Raw genomic sequence first — 21854 nt, forward strand, 5'->3', positions numbered from 1 at the left:
GCTCCTCCTCAGCCTCCTCCCGGCTGGCGGGTACCTAAACCCGCCTGCAAGAGTTCCATTTAACCAGGGGACGCCTACACGGTTCCATTCCCGAAAAGGGAGCAGTTTGTCCTGTCTCAGTTCCCCTAGCTTAGCCCCTATAGACCAGCGAAAACCGCTGTGAAGTGAGGCATTCCCACTCCTCCCTGAGTGCTGGCTCCCCGCCATCTTGGCTCCTGCCTTCAGCTGCCGCCAGCCAAGGTTGCCAGCAGGCCTTGCTTTGGAGCTATACCAACGCCTCCTGCTGGCTGAAGAGTGCTACTGCACCTCCCAAAACCACGGAAAGGTAAGCTTCTTTCAAGTAAAAGTACTTGATCATTTTACACCTTAAAAACTGACTAACAAATTTTGAGTAATTCTTGTAATATGGCTGACAACATTACCTCACAAGAATTTAATAACCTTTTTGCCTGTATGATGAATGACATTTTCCTGGAAATATACGACCTCCGTAAGACATATCTGGCCTGTACCATTTTGACATTCATTGTAATAATTCACAGTTTTCAAACACTGGTTTAATAATAAGAACAAAGATGAGTCATTATTGGGACTGATACAGGCTTTAAAAGATAACAATGAAGGCTTACAGAAAAAGAATCTGTCTATGGAATCTGCTGACCAGGACTTACATAAAAAGATTCTCTTTCTGGAATCTGCTAACCAGGAATTACAGGTTTTAAAAGATAGCAATGAAGGCTTACAGAAAAAGATTCTCTTTCTGGAATCTGTTAACCAGGATTTACAGGTTTTAAAAGTTAGCAATGAAGGCTTACAGAAAAAGATTCTGTCTATGGAATCTGCTGACCAGGACTTACATAAAAAGATTCTCTTTCTGGAATCTGCTAACCAGGAATTACAGGTTTTAAAAGATAGCAATGAAGGCTTACATAAAAAGATTCTCTCTCTGGAATCTGCTAACCAGGATTTACAGGTTTTAAAAGATAGCAATGAAGGCTTACAGAAAAAGATTCTTTCTCTGGAATCTGCTGGCCAGGACTTACATAAAAAGATTCTCTCTCTGGAATCTGCTAACCAGAATTTACAAAACAAGCTTGTACCCAAAATTGCTTTTATTGATAATAAATATGAGTATTTAATGGATAGAACACTAACTCTCCAGAGTGAAGTTGTAGCTACTCAGACAATATATAAGGAAGAAAAATTATCATTACTTGATAAGATAAGGTCCATGGAATCATGTGTTTCAGAAGAACATAAAAACTTCCATGATTCCATGAAAAATCTGGAATCCCTTACAAGAGAGGAGGTTTACTCCCTGGAACAGACCCTAGGTGCTCGTTTACAAGCCCTGGAGGAAACTCTAAATAAACATGACAAGGGACCTAATAAGCAGAAGGGCAAGACCATACAGGTTGTAACATCTCCAAATGGCTCTCATACAATGGCTTATCCTGTTATCATCCATGAGAAGCCAGCAGATGACACACACCCCGAGCCATATACGACATATACATTACAACCAATTTCAACAAGGGACTTTAAAAATATAAAGGAAGCAGTAGTTACATATGGGATACACTCCACATATGTAAAACAGATGTTAAATTCGTGGTCTACCTCACATAGAATCATTCCAGATGACTGGCATCAGTTAATTTCAGCTGTTCTAGAATATAGCCAGCAGTTACAGTGGAAAAGCTGGTTGAGAGAAGAGGCAAGAAATTTAGAACAACAAGGTAAACTCAGAGGTTTTGAGATCTCCCAAGATCAAATACTTGGTGAGGGATGTTTCGCTGACAGGAATGTACAAGCCATTTATGATGAGCATACAATATCCCTATGCCGTACAGCAGCTCTAAATGCTTGGGAAAAAATTCCAGAACCTGGAAAAGCAACTGAGGTATACACAAAGATATTTCAGGGACCACATGAACCCTTCACTGATTTTTTACAAAGGCTGAACACAGCTATAACAAAAGCTGTATCAGATAAAGAATTAAGAAAAGTATTAACTGAGTCCTTGGCATTCGACAATGCTAATGCAGAATGCAAAAGAATACTTACACCATTAAAGATCAGATCAGCTCCTTTGGAAGAATGGATTCAGTATACTAATAGTGTTGAATCTCTTAACTACAGTAATGAGGCTTGGATAGGAGAGACAAATCCCAGAGGTGTAAGAAGGCCCCGTGGTACCAAATGTTTTAAATGTGGTACACCAGGTCATATAAGTAAAAACTGTACATGGGGTAATCCTAGAAGTAATACTCCTTCTAGGAATAGCCTAAACAGAAGACCCCAACCACCTCCTGGATTATGTAGAAGATGTGGCAAAGGCTGACATTGGACCAGTGAGTGCAGATCAAAAATAGATATACGAGGCAACCCTTTAGTAGCGGGAAACGCCTCAGGGGGCCTCTTGCAGGCCCCCAAATCAAATGTGGTAAGAACATTCCCAGCTACTTTGGAAGACATTCCTCTCCAGGACAACTGAATAAACCAATGTCTAATGTAAAAACGGATACTGCAATGGATGATAAAACAGCTCTGATAGATGAATCACAGTTTACAAAGAACACAATAAAACAAATATTTTGGCAGACTTCCATAAATGAACAAAGGCCAAAGCTTAGAATTCGAATTAATGGCTTGGTTCTGGAGGGCCTGGTAGACACAGGTGCGGATGTGACTGTAATTACACCAAAATCATGGCATCCAAATTGGCCTCTTCAAGAGGTAGATGTCCAACTTTTAGGAATTGGCACCCTATCTCAGATAAAACAGAGTTCGAGATGGGTTGAATGCATAGGGCCAGAAGGACAGAGAGGAAGGCTGAAGCCATATGTAGCAAATGTAGCAGTAAATCTATGGGGCCGAGATCTGTTACAACAGTGGAATAACCAGATTAAAATTCCTACACTCTCAGAAAAGGAATACAGGCCAATGCATGTTTCTAGGAATAATATCATAACATGCTATAAAAACCAGTCACCAACCATTCAGGCTGTACACAAACAGAGCACAACTGCTGTTGAACTCTCAGAAGTACCAACTGCCTTACCTTTAAAATGGCTAACTAATAAACCTGTCTGGGTTGGACAGTGGCCTTTGACAAAAGAGAAGCTACAAGCTTTAGAACAGCTGGTTCAAGAGCAGTTAAATGCTCAACACATTGAAGAATCTACCAGCCCTTGGAATTCTCCTGTATTTGTTATTAAAAAAAAGTCTGGTAATTGGAGAATGCTGACAGATCTGAGAGCTATTAATAAAGTAATTCAGCCAATGGGCTCCCTACAGACTGGGATGCCCTTGCCCTCTCTGCTACCCAAAGAATGGCCTATAATAGTTATTGACTTAAAAGACTGTTTCTTTACCATACCCTTACAAGAAAATGATAGAGAAAAATTTGCCTTCACAGTTCCTAATTATAACAATTCTCAGCCAGTCAAGAGATATCAATGGAAGGTCCTCCCACAGGGAATGTTAAACAGCCCTACCTTATGCCAATACTTTGTGCAAAAACCATTGGAGTTAATTCGTGTAAAGTTTCCACAATCCATAATTTATCACTATATGGATGATATCCTATTAGCTGATCCAAAGTTAGACACATTAGAAAGCATGTTTGAAGAAGTAAAAAAAGTTTTGCCTCGCTGGGGACTGCAAATTGCTCCTGAAAAAATACAAAGAGGAGATTCTATTAATTACTTAGGATATAAGATAGAGTTACAAAAAATTAGACCCCAAAAGGTACAACTGAGGAGAGATCGATTAAAGACTCTTAATGATTTTCAAAAGTTGTTAGGAAGCATTTCCAACTTATTGGGTATCATGGGAATACCCAAAGATGGACTACAAAATTTGGCTAATACTCTAGAAGGGGACAAAGAATTAAATAGTCCAAGAGAATTATCAGCCGAAGCTGAGAAGGAATTGGCTCTAGTAGAAAAGACAATTCGAGAAGCACATGTGGATCGTGTGGATCCAGAACTTAAATGTATTCTTGTCATATTCCCCTCCAGACATTCCCCCACAGGTATTTTGATGCAGAGGGAAGATATTATATTGGAATGGATATTCCTACCACGTAAACCAAATAAGAAATTAAAGACTTATATAGAAAAGATCTCTGATTTGATTCAAAAAGGTAAATTAAGACTTCGTCAGTTGACAGGAATGGACCCAGCAGAAATTGTAGTACCTTTAACTAATGAGGAAATTTCGTCACTATGGAAAGATAATGAATACTGGCAGAGAGCCTGCAGTAACTTTTTGGGAGAGATTAACAACCATTATCCCAAAAGCAAGAGAATAGAATTCATAAAGAAGACTGAATGGGTCCTTCCTCACATTGTACGACACAAGCCAATTTCTGGAGTCCTCACATTCTATACAGATGCAAATAAATCAGGGAAAGCAGGATACAAATCAGGAGACTTAAGTAAAGTGGTACAAAGTCCATACAGCTCTGTACAAAAGGCAGAACTGTATGCCGTTCTTATGGTACTGATGGACTTCACAGAACCCCTCAATATAGTCACTGACTCTCAATATGCAGAGAGAGTTGTTTTACACATTGAAACTGCTGAATTTATTCCTGATAATACAGAATTAACTTCATTATTCATACAATTGCAGGAAATCATCAGAAAAAGGGAACATCCTATATATATAACACATATCAGATCCCATACAGGTCTGCCAGGACCTCTAGCACAAGGTAATGATGAGATTGATCAGTTACTAATAGGTAATGTGCTAGAAGCCTCAGAATTTCATAAGAAACACCATGTAAATAGCAAAGGTTTGAAGAAGGATTTCTCCATTACTTGGCAACAAGCTAAGGATATTGTGAAAAAATGTCCTACTTGTTCCTTCTATAACCAAACTCCATTACCTGCAGGAAGCAATCCAAAGGGTATACAAAGAAATGAAATTTGGCAGATGGATGTGTTTCATTTTGCAGAATTTGGAAGATTAAAGTATGTACACCATACCATTGACACCTATTCAGGATTTCAGTGGGCAACTCCTATGAGTTCTGAAAAGGCTGATTCTGTGATTACACACCTATTAGAAGTTATGGCCATCATGGGAATACCTGTACAAATTAAGACAGACAATGCCCCAGCATATGTCTCCAATAAAATGAGACAGTTCTTTGCTTATTACAATATAAAGCATGTTACAGGTATACCACACAATCCCACAGGCCAAGCAGTCATAGAAAGATCCAATCGAACTTTAAAGGATATGCTAAATAAACAGCAACAGGTAACAATGACTCCTAGAAATAGATTGCATAGTGCTTTATTAACCTTGAATTTTCTCAATGCTGATGAGAAAGGAACAACAGCTGCGGAGAGACATTGGACGACAGACAAAACTCCTGAGCTAAACCAACCGGTTTATTTCAAAGATGTGTTGACCTCAGAATGGAAACCTGGATATGTCCTACGTTGGGGAAGGGGTTTTGCTTTTGTTTCCACAGGAGAAGAAAAGCTATGGATACCAACAAAATTAATAAAAATTCGATTCGAACAGGAGAAACCCCTTGATGAGGAGAAGTAAAAGATCATCCACCAATGTGACATCTCTTCAGGTTGTAAGAAAAATTTAACAATCAAAGGTTGGGGTAGGGTTCTGTTTTTGTCTTTCCAGGATAATGGAAATACCCATCTTCCAGAAATCATAAGGCCTTGGATATCCGGATGTTTACAGCAGAAAGAAAGAATCTATTGGTACCAATCTACACAGGGTAAGATATCACTGTCTAACATCTATATCTCTATCAATCTAGAATAGTTGTGGTTCCAATTTAATTATAAACCAAGCTGGCTTTGGAGATGGAACTGGCTCACTCCTTCTCTAAACCCAAGCATATTGATAAAAGAAAAGGTTGAGAGATTCTTCAGTCCCATATCAGAAGAGCCCTCTGGTGTGAGACAGAAGGAAACCAATTATAAGGGACCATTATCTTCAAGATTCTAATTCTCTCCATGCTTACTCTTGATTTCTTGGAATCCTTTCTTACATGTCATGACATCTTTAAATCCAAACCTTCCATTCTGATAAAAAATAAGTTTTTTCCAATAGCAATCTCTGAAGTCTCCAGAAGGAAGATGGGGCCCCAACAACAACAACTCTACCCAATCCAGAATGATGCCATGGTAATCATCATCATACTACACTTCTTGCCAAAATTTCAGACAATCTTACCCATTACTCTGAGAGTTGCTGCAGAATCTATAGTTAGTCTAACTGAGATTTAACTATCTGAGCTTTCTCACAATACCCAACAGAGATACCATCGCTCCCTAAACAGCAGGAAGCAATTCTAAGAAAACGACGCCCCTTCTCCCTAAGGTTTCATATTTCTCAGGGTTATGGATAATGGTTCTAGGGTTGGGGGTGGAAGAAACTGTTAAACTCAGTACTCTCCTTAAGGAAAGAAAATATGTCTCAAAAAAAATGGGAAAAGAAGAAATGGAATGGATAGGTATAAGATATTATGGTAGACTGTCATATACATTAGTAAACAAATTTAGTAATATAGCAGCCTTTGCACTGTTATGAATTCTTATATGTTGATACAATTATAAACTTTTTACATTCCTATTTAAGATAATTTGTATATTGATACAAATACAGAACTATGTTTGTTATATTGTACACATATTTTTACTCTTATGTGAAATATTTGTATATTGATACAAATGTGAATTTATATCTGTCATACTGTATGTATGTTCTACTTCTGTTTAAGATATTCTGTATACTGATATATATTTAGGATTATTATCATATTGCATATTGCACTATACATTCCTACCTCTGTTAAAGTTATTTTGTGTATTGTCACAATTTAAAGTCATTGTCCTTTTACTGTACATTTGCTTACAGACTGTTTGCCTTATTTATAGGAAGCTTAGTCCTTAGGTTGTTTAGGTAGATAAGACTTACATAGTTATTGTCACCTATGCTTGTCATCTCTATAATTATGTTAGTTAGGTTATCCAGATTTATAAATACATAGGTCAGATGGACAGGTAATCTTCAAACACTTCATGGACCTAGAGAACATGGCATTTAAATAACTTAGAATTCTGTTGACATGAGACATAATTGCTCCTGGCAGCACCAATTTGATCCCGAGAGAATGTTGGGCTCCTAAGACATTTCCATTTGGAAGTTTGTCTTCTTGGCACAAAATGGCCTACTGGGCAAAGAACTGCCCTTGCCTCAACTGCTGACAGTACAAATGCTGTCCTTTCTGGACAAGCGGGACACAAGGAAAGCGACCACTATACTTTGCCAAGACAGGGTAAGATGGTCTTTCAGAATTCCTGCTTCTGAAAATGGTCTGCCAGATACTCTAGGCCTGTAGCCAATTTGAATGCACCAACGATACTGAGAAACGTTAGGTGACTGTCCAGGCTGCTAGCTGTCTCTGTCTACTCTTGCAAGACTCCCGAAAGTTGCTTGCGTCCTTCTCCCATTTCTCAGATATTATTATATTCCTTCTCAGGTCTTTGATGAGGTTGGAGATTAGCAGTTATAGTTACAACTTAGTATATATACATATATAATATCTTAGATAGGATATATTATGTATTAGACTCAGGTTCTTTAGGATAGGACACCTTTTGGAATGATCTTTGTAACACGCCACCTACCCATGCCCTAGACTTCCCTGGATTTTACTATGTGTTTTTTGCTTGATATTGTTTGTACTTATTGTAATTCCAACTTATCTAGGTCATTATCCCTCATTACTCCTGGACAATATTTGATAACCATCTCTTTGTATATAGTCTTGTATTAGGTTAGAACTTTCTTATTTAGACAAAAGGGGGAGATGTAGTGGGTAGCCATCCCAGCATTGGCCTGGAAGTTCCAACCCCCACTGAGGCTTCGGTAATGGTCACGCCCACAAGGCGGGGCAGAGTAGGAAGCAGAAGACCAAGGATCGGGAAGAACTCACTCTCTTGGTTCCCGGACTCTGGACGCTGGAGGGAGACCGAGCAGAGTTCTCCAGAGAACAACGCCGGATTGTGCTATACCCTTGCCAGACCCTGTAACCTACCCCCTCATTTGTAAGTACCCCACAAAATAAACCTCCCTTTTAACTACGTGGAGTGGCCTTAATAATTTCACCATTATGCTTATGATAATAGACAGACAGGGATCCCCTCCCTGACTGCCCGTGGGGATATAAGATGGAACAACCTCTGTGGAAAACAGTCTGGCAGCTCCTTAAATGATTAAATAAAATGACCGCATGAACCAGCCCTTGACTAGGTATAAATACAAGTAAGTGAAGACAGTTTATACATAGTTCTGTACAGTAAGTCAGCACTTACAACAGCCAAAACATGGCAACAATCCAAAGGTATTATCTATGCAACCAGAGATCCTAAGTACTGACATGGGCAGCCCAAATGAACTTGGAATATCACCAAGCCAAGTGAAATTAGTAAATCACTAGACCACATAGTCTATGATTCTGTTGAAAACAAAATGTTGAGGGAAGGGAAATGTGTAGAAACAGAAAGTTGACTGGTGGTTCTTAGGGTTGCTGAGGAGGAGATGGGGGTAGTGACCGCCATAGTGTCTTTTACTCCAGTTTCAGAAGGGACAAACAGAAAGCTATTCACCCCCCAACATCTCAACCCTGAAGAAAAGGAGGTGGACTTGACCCAATCAGCTGTATCAGAAGGGCAAGCAAGAGCAAATCTATCAGAGGGTGCAGAGGACTCATCAGAGAATGACGAGTGGTCTTCTGCACCTGTGTGAAGGAAGGACTGGTACTCTGAGTTGCCTGCTGGGGTTGAAATGATAAGCTGGGTAGAGAGGTCCCCCTTATCAAGCACAAGTGGACAAGGCTGCAATTCTCCTGGCAAGCAGTGTCTTGGGATGCACTGACTTTGCAGCAGAAGTCCCAATGGAAGCCCGATGCGCAGCTGGTTAACACTAGGTTTGCCATCCCTCCCACATCGTTCCTCAGCAGAGCCTCCGTCCTCACCCAGCATCGGGAAGACTGAAAAAGCAGTGCAAATGACGGCCTAGTAGGAGACAGACCCACACACGGCCCTGGTAAAGACAGACTGACAGTGAAGCATGGAACAGGGCTAGTTCACACTGCTGTCCCCAGGGTCAACGCAGCCCATCAATGAGAAGGATGGGGTGGGGGGTGGGGGGGTGGGGGGGTGGTATATGGTGGTCTACATTCCCTTTCCTATCCCCTGGTGCTGGTGGGATCCAGTGGGGAGCTGAGCCCCCAGCTCTGTGTGGTATCCATTAGAACAGAAGGTGGGAAAGTGACTCACAGGGCACAGTAGGGAAATGAGGTTCAACCACAACTGCAGCAAAGCATATGAGTCACCTCCCATCTACCCTGGATGGCAGCGGGGCCCAGATCACCGTTTCATTTCTCAAGGAGCTAATATTACACGATTCAAAGGCAACCTGACCATGCAAGGCACTGTTCCACTTCTCCCATGAAGGTGTCGACAGAGCAGTGGAAAGCTGCACTTCCACCCCACCCGCATGCCATGGGGCTGTATGGGGAGCAGTCTGCCAGTCTCACATGTATCTGGAGCTGACTGCCCAAAAGGAGACTGCTGATAAGTAAGAAAAAACAAAAATCAGGGTCCAAAAATTTGTCATAAATCATTTGTCACACCAAGAATTAAGAAAATCACAACTTGAATGAGAAGAAATGAACAGCAGATATGAAACATAGAAAGTTTCAATAAGGACTATAATTATTACGTGCCTTGGCACTAATTTTTAAAAGAACTGGAAACTTAGAATGTTCTTTGAACAAAAAAAAAAAAAAAAGAATTGAACTAGAAATCCCTAACACAAAAACAAGAAAAAAAACAAAAAAACAAAAAAAAAAAACCTCTCAAGACTTTGAAATTAAATATCAAAGGTATAAACTAATTTGCAGGTTAAAGAGAAAGTCTCAAAGGAAATTACATAACACAGAGAATTGAATCAAAATGAAAATGGAACATACTGAATGACATGGGACAGTAATAAAGGAAACTTAAACCACTTTAAAGAAGAAAGATCTCAAATCAACCCAAGCTCCAACCACGGTAGCAAGAAAGGTAGGAGAAAGAAAACCACAAACAGAAACCCAGAGCACACATTGGAAGATTAAAACTAAGGCAGACATCAAAAGAACTCTAAACGGGAAAACAGCGGCAGCTTCTTACTGACTTTATGGAAAAACTAACTGATGTAACTGGTAAACTTCCAGAAAAGCTGACACAAAGTCCAAATATGAAAAGACACAAGAGGATGAGCTGTCACTCAATCAGGTGCTCATTCACATGTGCCCAGCCTTCTGATATTGTGACACAATGGCATATACAAAACTCACAGTTCACACTCAGAACTGTGCAAGCAAGTTACAAATAACAACAAAACACACACACACACACACACACACACACACACACACACACACACGAGACAAAGAAAACTTGGTAAGTTTACAATGTTATAATATCTTCTAGGACATAAATGGGGGGACATATACCAACCCTCTTTTATAAAGCTAGAGTTTTTCTGATACAAAGATAGTATAAGAAGATCAAGTATTTTTTAAAACTGTATTTAATGCCTCTTTTGAACTTAGGTTAAAAAAAAAATCTTCAATAAAATATTAGCAAACCAAATCCAGCAATACATCGTAATAGCATTACTTACCACCACTAAATGGGACTTATTCCAAGTATCTGAGGCTGTTTAGACAATCAAAAATCAATATAGGGCTGGGGAGAGAATTTAGTCAATGAAGTGCTTTGCTGTTAAAGCATGAGAACTTGAATGGGATCCCAGTACCCACATACAAAATCTAGGCATAGTGGTTGTGATCCCAGAGTGGGGAGGGGAGATGGGCAGAGCCTAATCTACTGGACAAGTGCCAAGCCAGAGACCTGTCTCAAAAGCAGGCAAACAAACAATGTCTAAAACAGATGACAGCTAAGGAAAGACACACAAGCATGACTTCTGGGCACCACATATACCTACTCACACAACACCCCCAATATAATTTACCATATTAACTAGCTAGAGAAAAAAATTACATGGTTCTATCAGTTGACACATGAACAGTACTTGGCAAAATCCAACACCTATTCATGATTTTAAAAAATACAAACAGAAAAACAAAAGCCTATCAAGCAGGAGACCATATGCTCTTCCTAAGAGCAATAAGAGGTCATGGTATCTGTTTTCTATTCTGCTGCTTTTGTGCTTGGGAGTTCTAGGCTTCAATGATAAACATAAAAACACATACAAGCATACAGATTGGGGAGGAAGAATTCAACTGTCCTTATCTCTGGACAACATCAGCATTTATACAGAAAACCACAAGGGATCTCAAAACTTCTCAGAATTGCTATTCTCAATCAATGTTGTAGGATAAGGACAGGATAATATACAAAAATTCACTGCATTTCTGCAAACAAACAAAATAATATGAGAAAATGGCAACTAAAAAAAGTACACCACCAGTCACAAACACTCCAAATAGATCACTCAAATATAAACTTCTAAAAAATGTATGTATCTATATGTTGAAAGATTTAAAATTCTGATAAAAATCAAGATTATATAAATGAAGAGACAATATGATTATGGAGTGAGTAAACATGGGCACTCTCCTTAATTTCATTTATATAATTTAATTCTTAACAAACTCCCAGCAGGTTTTTTTTTGTTGACATATATAAGCTTATTTAAAATTTATTGGGAAAGTCACAGATCATAGCTACAATAATATTTAAAAAGAAAACGGAAGTGGAAAGAGTCACTCTACAGTGATCACAACATGATAGCATTGCTTGGGGGTTAGATCAATGAGAAGAAAAGAGAAACCACACCACACACACACACACACACACACACACACACACACACACACACACACCTCAGGACAATGGGACAGATGAGTTCTTAAGACTTAACTCCAGGAAAATTCAGAGAAGGAAAACTGAACTTCCTGAGGACTAAGAGCTGCAGTCACAGAACACGAGCACATGGCAAGCATGGTATGAGAGGGCCAAGTGGAGATGCCATGTTTTGAACTCTTGGTCTGCAGCCAATGGCCATTATTTTGGGGGTTGTGAAAATGTTGAGAGGTTGGCCCAGCTGGAAGAAGTAGCTCCTTAGGATGTGCCTCTGTAATACTGGGTTCCTATTCTGCTCTTCCTTTCTCTGCTTTCTGAAGCAGTTAAGAAAAGAACAGCTCTCTTCTGCTACACATTCCCACCATGTGATGTCTGTCCCAAGACCTGGGACCAAGCAACTGCGGACTGAATCCTCTGAAACCATCAATTAAAATGAACCTTCCTCCCTTGTTTTCCTTTAACTTAACAATCGAATTAGAAAGTGGATAAAAGACATCACAGACTTAAGCAAAGGAGGATAAACACATGACAGAGACGCACATAAACAAATGATAGTTAACAATCATTAGCCAAGATGGATTAGCCTCCCTCAGTTCTTTACTGGGTCAAAGCTAAATGCAATCTGAATAGAGAACTACAACTAGAGAGGGCTGGAGCTTAGTTCAGTGGCAGAGTGCTCACACAGCATGCACAAGGACCTGCATTTGTTCCCCAGCACCACGAAAACAAAACACCACAAAGAAGTGTCTCTCCACCTGCTAGAACAGCTCAATAATGACAACACCTAAAACTGACGAAGACACAGAGACCTTCAACACTAGACACTGCTGAAAAGGAAGTAAAACAGGGCAGTCAAGATAACTCAGTGAACAAAGGCGGTCACTGCCATGACTACTGACAACCTGAGTACCATCCTGGGACCACATAAACCACAGGAAGAACTGACTTCAGTATGTTGTCCATTGTATGCATAAATAAAATCCTCAAAGAGTAAAACTAGTATAAACTATAATAATTTATTTAAAAGAAAGTAAAATGGGCCCTGGGGAGATAGCTCAGTAGTTAGGAGTACTTGCTGTGCAAATGTAAGGATCCGAGTTCAAATCCCCAGAACCTAAAGGATCTGGTGTAGTTCCTGAGTCTGTAACCCAGCAGTGTGATGGGGGCGAGGAGCTGAGAAAGGAAACTTTCTGGGGCTTGCTCCTCATCAGCCTAGCTCCAGTTTCAGTAAGACATCATACCACAGGGGAATAAGGCAGAGTGATAGAGCAGGACACCGGTTTCCTCCTGTGGCCTCTGTGTGCACCTGTACACACATGTGCATACATCACACACACACACACACACACACACACACACACACACACACACACACACACACACGGGGGGGGGGGGGGGGGGGACAACACTAAGTAAAAAATATTAAAATGGGTATGTATATTGTGTGTGTGTAGGGGGTGTTCCTATATTCCTTCACTTTGGCTGAGGTGGCTTGGGAACCTCGCCATGGCAACTGCAGTGGGCATACCCAGTTTTTTTTTTTTGTGGGGGGGGGGGGGATTTATTTTGTTTTAAATTAGTGTAAGTTCCTACAGAGGGCATAAGAGGGCATCAGATCCCTTTGAACTGGAGTTACAGGTCATTATGAGCCAACTGATGTGGCTGCTAGAACTCAATTCACATCCTTTGGAAGAGCAGCAAGTGCTTTTAACTGCTGAGTCATCTCTCCCACTCCAGATTTAGGTTTTTAAAAGGGCCATTACCCACTAAAATGAACTAGGACTTCTTGGAAAAATATCTGCTTTCAAAGCTAAGGCAAAAATGAACAAAAATGAGCTAGAAGATCTTTCTGTGTCTTAGGAATGGTGGAGACACAGCAACAAGTTTGACAGGGCTCTGAATGGTTGAAATAGAAAAGCTGAAACATCAAGACAAATAGGAAGACCAGATTCCATTGAACAAAATACAAATCCACACTGAAATAACTGAGCCAACAAAAAGGAGAAAATTGTTCCTTACAGTGGAATGCCACTTTACACAGTTTCTATCACATAAAGACTCAGGAAGAAACATCTACGGGCACTATACCATTACTGAGTCAAAGGTGATATGCAACAGGATGTTACACAGTTTCAAAGCATCTTTCTATGAGATACTAATTATGAATGGAGAAAGAATAGTTTATACTGGATAAATCTTGGCAGATACTGGCTTACTGATATGATCAAACTTAACATTCCCAGTGATAAAGCCAAATGACATCTTGAGTCATCTAAGGGCCTCTTCTGTAAGGCTTCCAACAGAACTGCATAACCTCAGAGGTACCATTAGTAGAGAGCAGATAATCCAAACCCGAACACATGCTACAATATAATTCAGCCATGATAATAAACAAACTAAGGTAATAAGAAGAGGTCTAAGGTCCCTGAAAGAGATTTAAAAATCATTACAAGGCCAGGACATTATGGTGAATGCCTGTCATCAAGCACTTGAGAGATCAAGACAGGAGGATCAACATGAGTTCAAGCCTGGCTTGAGAAACAGAGTTTGAGACCATCCAGGACTACATGGGAAGACCTTGTCTCAAAAGAAGAAGAAGAAGAAAAGACCCTTTTGCCATTAAAGGCTATTATGGGAACAGCTCACAAAATTTGAATGGCACCTGCAGGCAAACAGAAGACCATGACTGTATGTGCATATGTCTGTCTCTGTCTGTCTGTCTGTCTGTGTATATGCAATACAGGCTGGAGGACAACCTCAAGTGTCATCCTTAAGAGTATGATCTACCTCTTTGAGACAGGGTCTCTCGCTGGCCTGAAGCTCACCATTTAGGCTAAGCTAGGCTTAGGCTAGGCCAGCCAGCCAGATCCCAGGAACCCCATCTCTCCTCTCTGGTGCTGGAACTACAACTGTGAATCACTATATCTGGCTTCTTTTTTTTAAACCTAGGAGCTGGAGATTGAACTCAGGTCCTCACGCTTGCACAGCAAATGCTTTATCACAGAGCCATCCCCTCAGCCTCTTTGTAGATGCTTTTCATCCAACTTGTAAGTCTCATACACGTTCTTTTTTTTTTTTTTTTCAAAGCATCACAAAAAAGAAGAGCATGGAAATCTAATGAAGGAATATTGCATTACTCTGTAATATTCTAGTCAAATCATTCTGATTTGCCTCTATATTCATAAGAATACCTAATAGACATAATAGGCAAGATTGTGGCAAACTCTATAAAGCCAAACCCCAATTTCTTTAACCAATAAACTATCAATAAAAAATGACGTAAGTGAAATTCAAGATTAAAATAGATTTACTATACATAACAAAAGTGACAACATATTGACACCTTTTGGATCCTGATATAAATGATACATAAATACATTTATATGGGACATGGCTATGAGATAATGAGAAATCTGAACATTGTTGAGCTAGCTGACAATACTGTGAATTAGTATTTTTGTTATGGCAGACAGGTAGGTGATTAATGAACAAAGTGACATCTACAGTGAGTATGGGAAAGTGAGTGACAGGAACTGCCAGCTGGTGACTGTGTACTTAAGGGATGGCTCATACATGGAGATGCAAAGACCTTTATTTTACTCTTAGTACTTCTGTGAGCTCTGAAACCCTCCATAATGAAGGGGGTAGTTCTTGTTTCTAAGTGGTAGAACCAAGATTTAAATCCAGGTGTGTCTCATTATAAAGCTAGTTTTTGATGAATTTTCTATTTTGTCCTCTAAAAGTAAAGTATTTTATTTATGTACCTGGACATTAAACTTTACTATGATTCATTAGCCAACATTCAAAAAATTATTCTCCACCCTAAAATATAATAAAATATAACTGACTACCTTTAATGAGATATAATTTTTCAAAATTAGATATTAAGTAAATTTTCCAGATTTTTCCTAATTAAAAATTAGCTGTACTTAGAGAAAAATATTAATAAATTATTCAATTAAAAATTAAAAACATCAGCTTCTCTAGTGTATCACAATGATCTCCTTTGCTGGGCCATCTGGGAATTGCAGAGGGTTTTGGTGTCCCTGAAACCTGGGATGTCTGGATTCAGTAGGTGGGGCCCTAGTTGTCCCTGTGTAACGAGTTTACCCTATCTCAAAGCTGACAGGACCCCTCCAGAAAACTCCACTAGAAAAAGAACCCTGATGAAGGGAAAAGGGAGGTTGCCTGGGGCAATACTGAGGGAATATTCTACAAGGGAAGCACAGGGAAGACACTCACCGTGTTTGCTTTTTTAGCACTTCTCTCTAAGGCCAAGGAAATCAGCAGGTACGAGGACTGGCACCCCAAGTGTCCATGAGCGGTAGTTACCAGTACTAGTCCCTCTAAAGCCAGACAGTGGACAGAGGGAGGAGCTACAAGTGGGATTCAGCCATTGGGAAACACTCTTTCTCTTGATGGGAGAGGCCCTCCCAGAGTGGACAGATTCCAGTAAGAACACAATGGACTGAGAGCTGATTGTTCCCAGCATCTCTGAACACAACAGTTGCAGTGGGCACCTCCTCCTTTACTTTCCTATCATCTCATCCAATGGCCAGAAGAAATCCTGCAAAGTCTATTATTCAACGGCACTGAAATGAACTTGTACAGTTAGAAAATCCTACAAGTGATCATCTCTTCTGGCTATCACTTGTAATGGCTACAAGGCCCACGTTATGGTTGAGGTCTTATTTATTTATTTGTCCATTCATTCATTCATTCATTTCCAAGATGGGGTTTCTCTGTGTAGCTTTGGTGCCTTTCCTGGAACTCACTCTGTAGCCCAGGCTGGCCTCAAACTCACAGAGATCTGCCTGCCTCTGTCTACCAAGTGCTGGGATTAAAGGCATGTGTCATCACTGGCCGGCTTATGGTTGGGATCTTAAATGCCCCTCACGGGCCCCTATGCTCAAAGCTAGGTTGTCAGTCTGTGGTGCTACTGAAGGGCAGTGGAACCTTGAAGAGGTGGGTTCTAGTGGAAGTTAGTCACCATGAGCACGCCCTTAAGAGAAACACCAGGACTCTGACTTTTCCTGTCTTTCCAGGTTAGTGAGAAGTTTCTTTGTCATATATTTCTGTCATGATGTTTGGAATGGGCCAGCTGGTCATGAGCTCAATAACCATTTTCTCTTGTGGATTAATTCAAATTTTATTAATGTTCTGTTTACTTATGTTGGGTGGGTACAGAAGCAAGGCGCTCAAAGGACAATTTGCAGGAGTTGGTTCTCTCTGTATGCCAGGTGGCTTCTGGGGTCAAATTCAGGTACTCGGGCCTGGTGGTAAGTACTTTTATCCACTAAGCCATCATTTCACTGGCCCCTAAATCAATTTTTTCCTGGGTATTTTGCCACAGCAACGGAAAGCTGCCTAACACAACCAACACAGCCAGAGTAGAATCAGGTCATTCTTTTCCTAGATCAGAACTGCAAAAGGATGAGAGGCAGGTGCAGCTACCGGAGTTATGGCACACTTTCTTGTCTGGTGTCACAGAAAAATCCATACAAAGATGCTAGCAGAGTGGGGCCTGGTCCTCCTGAATATGCTTTGCCAGTGCCTCTTGCATGTAACTGAAGGAAAGGAAATAAACGGCTGGTTCACACGTAGGAACAATGTGCAAACTTAGTTTAAGATAGTAATGAAGGAGACAAACACTGTTTCCAACATCTCTATTTCCAAAGGCCAAGAGCATTACTCAGGGTTTTGTAAAGGAATCCTAGCGGCCAAACGGTGAGACAGGAAGAACAGGTACCCGGGCTTCTGAAGTGAAGACTAGAGCTTTTGCTTTCGGACGCTTTCCATAACTACTTCTATTATGAGTCTCCACAGACACAAAGTACACTAAAGGGTTTTACCATCCATATCTGCAGCATATCCACTGTCATTCGCCAAAGTGGAATACGGTTTTCCATTCTGCGGCAAGACTCCTGCAGCCATAGCTGTCTGTGGGAAAATTAAAAAAAAAAAAGAGATGATTACTGAACTAATCACGTCAGACATCTGCTGCCCAATATGGCAGTCACTGTGTGGGCCTTTCTTCTCTCCCTTCTCTGTGTGACTGAACTCAGTATTCTACTACTGAGCTGCATCCCCAGATGCATTATTTTAAAACTTAGTACAAAGAAGGGAAATCTAAAGTTGGGCGCAGTGGCGCACGCCTTTAATCCCAGCACTGGGGAGGTAGAGGCAGGTGGAGCTCTCTGAGTTCAAGGCCAGCCTGAGTTCTAGAGTTCTGTGAGTTCCAGGACAACCAGGACCATGTGGAGAGACCCTGTCTCAAGAAAAAAAAAATAGTGTAAACTATCTCACTAATAACTTTTTATAACCAAGGTTGTCCTTTGACCTCTACATATGCCCTAACATGCACACATCTGCACTCTCGCATACTCACAGCACACACATCATACAAATATTAAAAAAAAAATTAAAGGCAAACCTAGAAATTCTTGCATTTTAGTTACAATTATTATAATGTTAAACTGCTGAAACCTTTGTCACATTTAACTTAATGTTTTATGTTCTGAATTTCTACTGAAAATTTACACAAAAATGAAGATACAAAAACTGCCCATATCTGATTTCTGTGCCCTATTTTTCTACTCACAATCGTGTACTTTGAGTACATTTTGACTCTTTGGGAAGAAAAAAATACTCTAGCAAGAAGAGGGCATTTTTGTTTTTAGAATGCAGTATTTCCCATCATAATGGCTTTTTAAGCCCAGTCTCCATTCTCCACATGTTCAGTGTGCTAGCTCCATGTCTCTGGCTGTCATCATTGTTACATGTGTGGCTGGGACAGCACACAGATTGGTGTCCTCAAAAGGGCCAACCACACAAGGGAGGCAGGGAGAAGGATCTCAGATTGAGGCTATGAAGTGAGGTACTGTCTCAAAACCAGCAAAAAACTCCAACCAACCAACCACCCAGAACTCTTGGCTGTACTGTAGCACTACGATCTGAGCTCTGGCAGCACACATCTCTGTTGATACGGGGTACTGCCTAGGGATCAGCTTGGTGCCAGTGCTCTCGCTCAGCATGCTGGGGCTGGGTTCAATCCCTCTCACTGCAAAAAGCCTCCACCAAAACAAAACAAAACAGTATAGAAGAACTGAATGTCTGACTGTCTGAATTACTGTCTAATAACTCAAGTTACACTGTCAATTCTCACAAGTCTGAGATATGGAATAAAAAGTCGATTTGAGAAACAGACTGAGACTTTCAGTGTCTGACAACAAAATCAGCTCTGCTTGCATCTGCTCAACCTACAGTACGCTGCTATGTGGAACCCTTTCTCACTGTGGCTGTCAATCTGCCCTGATCTGGGAATACGATTGCCTCAGTTTCTCCACTTTAGAAATCAAAGCTTTCCTCTTTGCCCACGTACCTGCAGCCCCTCCTCTTGTTTTCCCTTTTGAGCCCCATCTCATCCACCTCTCCCAAGGAAATCCTGGCTACCTTTCCAGCAGGTCTTGACTTCTTAAAGGAGTTAATCGGATTCTTTAGAAATATTCTTTGAAATGTTTGTAGGGGCTGCTCCCTGGCCTTGACTTTGGGCTAGTTTAGATGCACTGCTAAGGCTAACCTTCCTATGGATTTGCCCCAGGTGTCCAGAGTCCTTCTCACTCTAGCTGATGGAGAACTACTTGGGGGAAGTTCCCTGACTTCTTGCATTTTCCCGGTCTCAGATGGTTTGTACAGATCAGTACTCCACAGACTCTGCAGTTTAGCAAAACTCTGAGGATGTTCTCTGGCGGGTCTCCCTTCCCTCTCTCAGAGACCTTAACTATGCAAATCCTAGCTACTTTGGTTCCACTGAGTTCAGCCCTCTATGCATCTATGGGAAGGCCTGGTCCCCTCTCTAAGCCCAAGTCTGGAAACTGCTCCCAGGGAGGCAGCTGGTGCAACCTTAATGTCACCGTGTTTACATCTTTAAGAGACTGAAGCCATGACTGCCTGCTTTCCAATCATTTTTTATAAGGTTGTCTAAATTTTGAGTTAAGGTAAGATGACACATTTGCCTTATTTATGTGTTGTTAGGAGCAGAAATCTCTCCACTTATCTCTGAAACTCAAATCTCAGATCTCTGAAAACAATGTCTACTGTATGCTTCTTTGCATAGAAACGCAGTATTTATACATAATTGCTGATAAAAATCAAGATTTAAATATATTATAAAGTCAAAGTTCTGTGTTTAATTAAATCTTAATTATCCAACTGCCATTTATATGAACTGGTTTAAGCTTTGATTTCTCTTACAAAATGAGGATTATATATGTACTTTCATAGGTTGTAAGGAAGAGAAAGATTGTATGTGCATGTGTAAACATGTCTAAAGCAATGCTTGACACAGAGTAAATGCTTGTTATTTTGCTTGCAAATCAATACTGTAATTTTTGTCCATTCCCTTCCTAGGTTATAGTCACTTCATTTTGCTCCTACCTTAAATAGTTTGTGAGAGATTCTCTGCATTACCTGTCTAATTGTCCTGCTAGTTAGTAGTCAGTAACAGCTAAGCTTCCAAGAAGTCTTAAGAAAACATTGGCTCCATTCACAACTAATTTATTCATATGCCTAGCTACAGAACAAGGGAGTTTCAATTTTAATCCTGACATTTCACTCTGTGATCGCACACTACGTAACTTCACTTCCTGACTCCATGACAAGTGTTTTGCTCACTCTAGCCTACAGTTCTTTTATCCCTAAAAGCCTCCCCCCATGACTCAAATGTTTGGAATTAGTCATACATTTCACTAATTAGTACCTACTACTTAAAACTTGAGTACAGTGGTGAACTATTACTCATGAGGCTAAGGAGAACAGTCAGGAAGTAATGTTCTACTTCCTAATGAATTCACTTCCCAGAGACTAGGCTGTGAGCTACCGAAGAACCTCAGCTCTCTCTTCTGTTTTCTGGATGCACTGGTGTTTTGCAGATTCCATAGAAAGAATTTGTGAGGTGCTTTGCTGAGCAAAGGCTCTAAGTCTTCCCTGGTGTTCCCAGCTCAAGCACTCCACCTTAGAAATGTATCAGTATCACCTGGGTACCTGTGGAAGGACCGATCCCTTCTCGTCCCCACTTCCAAAGTGTCTGAGTTCTGGAGCAGCACAACACTCATGTATTACCAGTTTCCACTCTTGGTCATTCTGATGTGTGAGGTCTTGTGTCCACTCTTATGGGCAACAGTGTCAGTATATAAGATTCGAGACAATAATCACAGAAGCTCACCAATGTGAATGAATTTATCCAAGCCATGTAAACATTATGGTGCTCAAATGGAAGCATATTTTATGCCCATTCATAACATGATAATAACCAAATGATATTAGCTCACTCTATGACAGAAACTATTCCAATTCCTTTATGTATTTTTATCTCATGTATTCTTTATCACACCCTATTACATGAGATGTCACAGTTATTCTCCTTTTAATAGGTTTTTTTTTTTTTACATTTAATGTGTATGCACAGGTCACAGCACACACATGGAGGTCAGAGGACAACTTTGTAGCATTGCTTCTCTTCCTATCATGTGGATCCCAGGGATTAAACTTAGGCTGTCAAGCTTAGCAGCAAGTGCTTTTGCCCATGAACCATCTTGCCACCATCTGGACTTAATTGTTTTTAGATTTATTTATTTTAAAGTTTATGTAATGTGTTTGTGCCTTAGTATATATGCACCACATGTATGCAGGGGCCCACAGAGGCCAGGTGAGAGTGTTGGATCCTCTGGAACTAGAGTTGTGGGCAGTTGTGAGCTGTCACGTGGGTGCTGGGAACTAAACCCTGGTCCTCTGCAAGAGCCATCTCTCCAGCCCTGACAACGTTTTTAGAGCAGTTTCAGGCATACCGAAAAAGAGTTGAAGTAAGACTTTTTCCTATCTGCCCCCGGGCCCTTTTCTACTTCCCAATACAGCATTTCATATGAC

General features: G+C 40.5%; 1 protein-coding gene across 1 annotated transcript in view; it reads right to left on the reverse strand.

Moving 5' to 3' along the window:
- The window catches only part of Ptpdc1 (protein tyrosine phosphatase domain containing 1), a 55372-nt gene that overhangs the window by 17168 nt on the left and 16350 nt on the right, over positions 1-21854 (reverse strand). Inside the window, exons 2-5 of the mRNA XM_036188924.1 lie at positions 17783-17870; positions 17419-17497; positions 9089-9096; positions 8930-9043 (exon numbers count right to left, since the gene is read on the reverse strand). Of these exons, the coding sequence (XP_036044817.1) occupies positions 8930-9043; positions 9089-9096; positions 17419-17497; positions 17783-17864 (283 nt within the window). The 5' untranslated portion in view covers positions 17865-17870. The remainder of the gene's footprint in view (positions 1-8929; positions 9044-9088; positions 9097-17418; positions 17498-17782; positions 17871-21854) is intronic.

The sequence above is a fragment of the Onychomys torridus genome, chromosome 5 (assembly GCF_903995425.1).
Source record: "Onychomys torridus chromosome 5, mOncTor1.1, whole genome shotgun sequence".
Taxonomy (NCBI): Eukaryota; Metazoa; Chordata; class Mammalia; order Rodentia; family Cricetidae; genus Onychomys; species Onychomys torridus.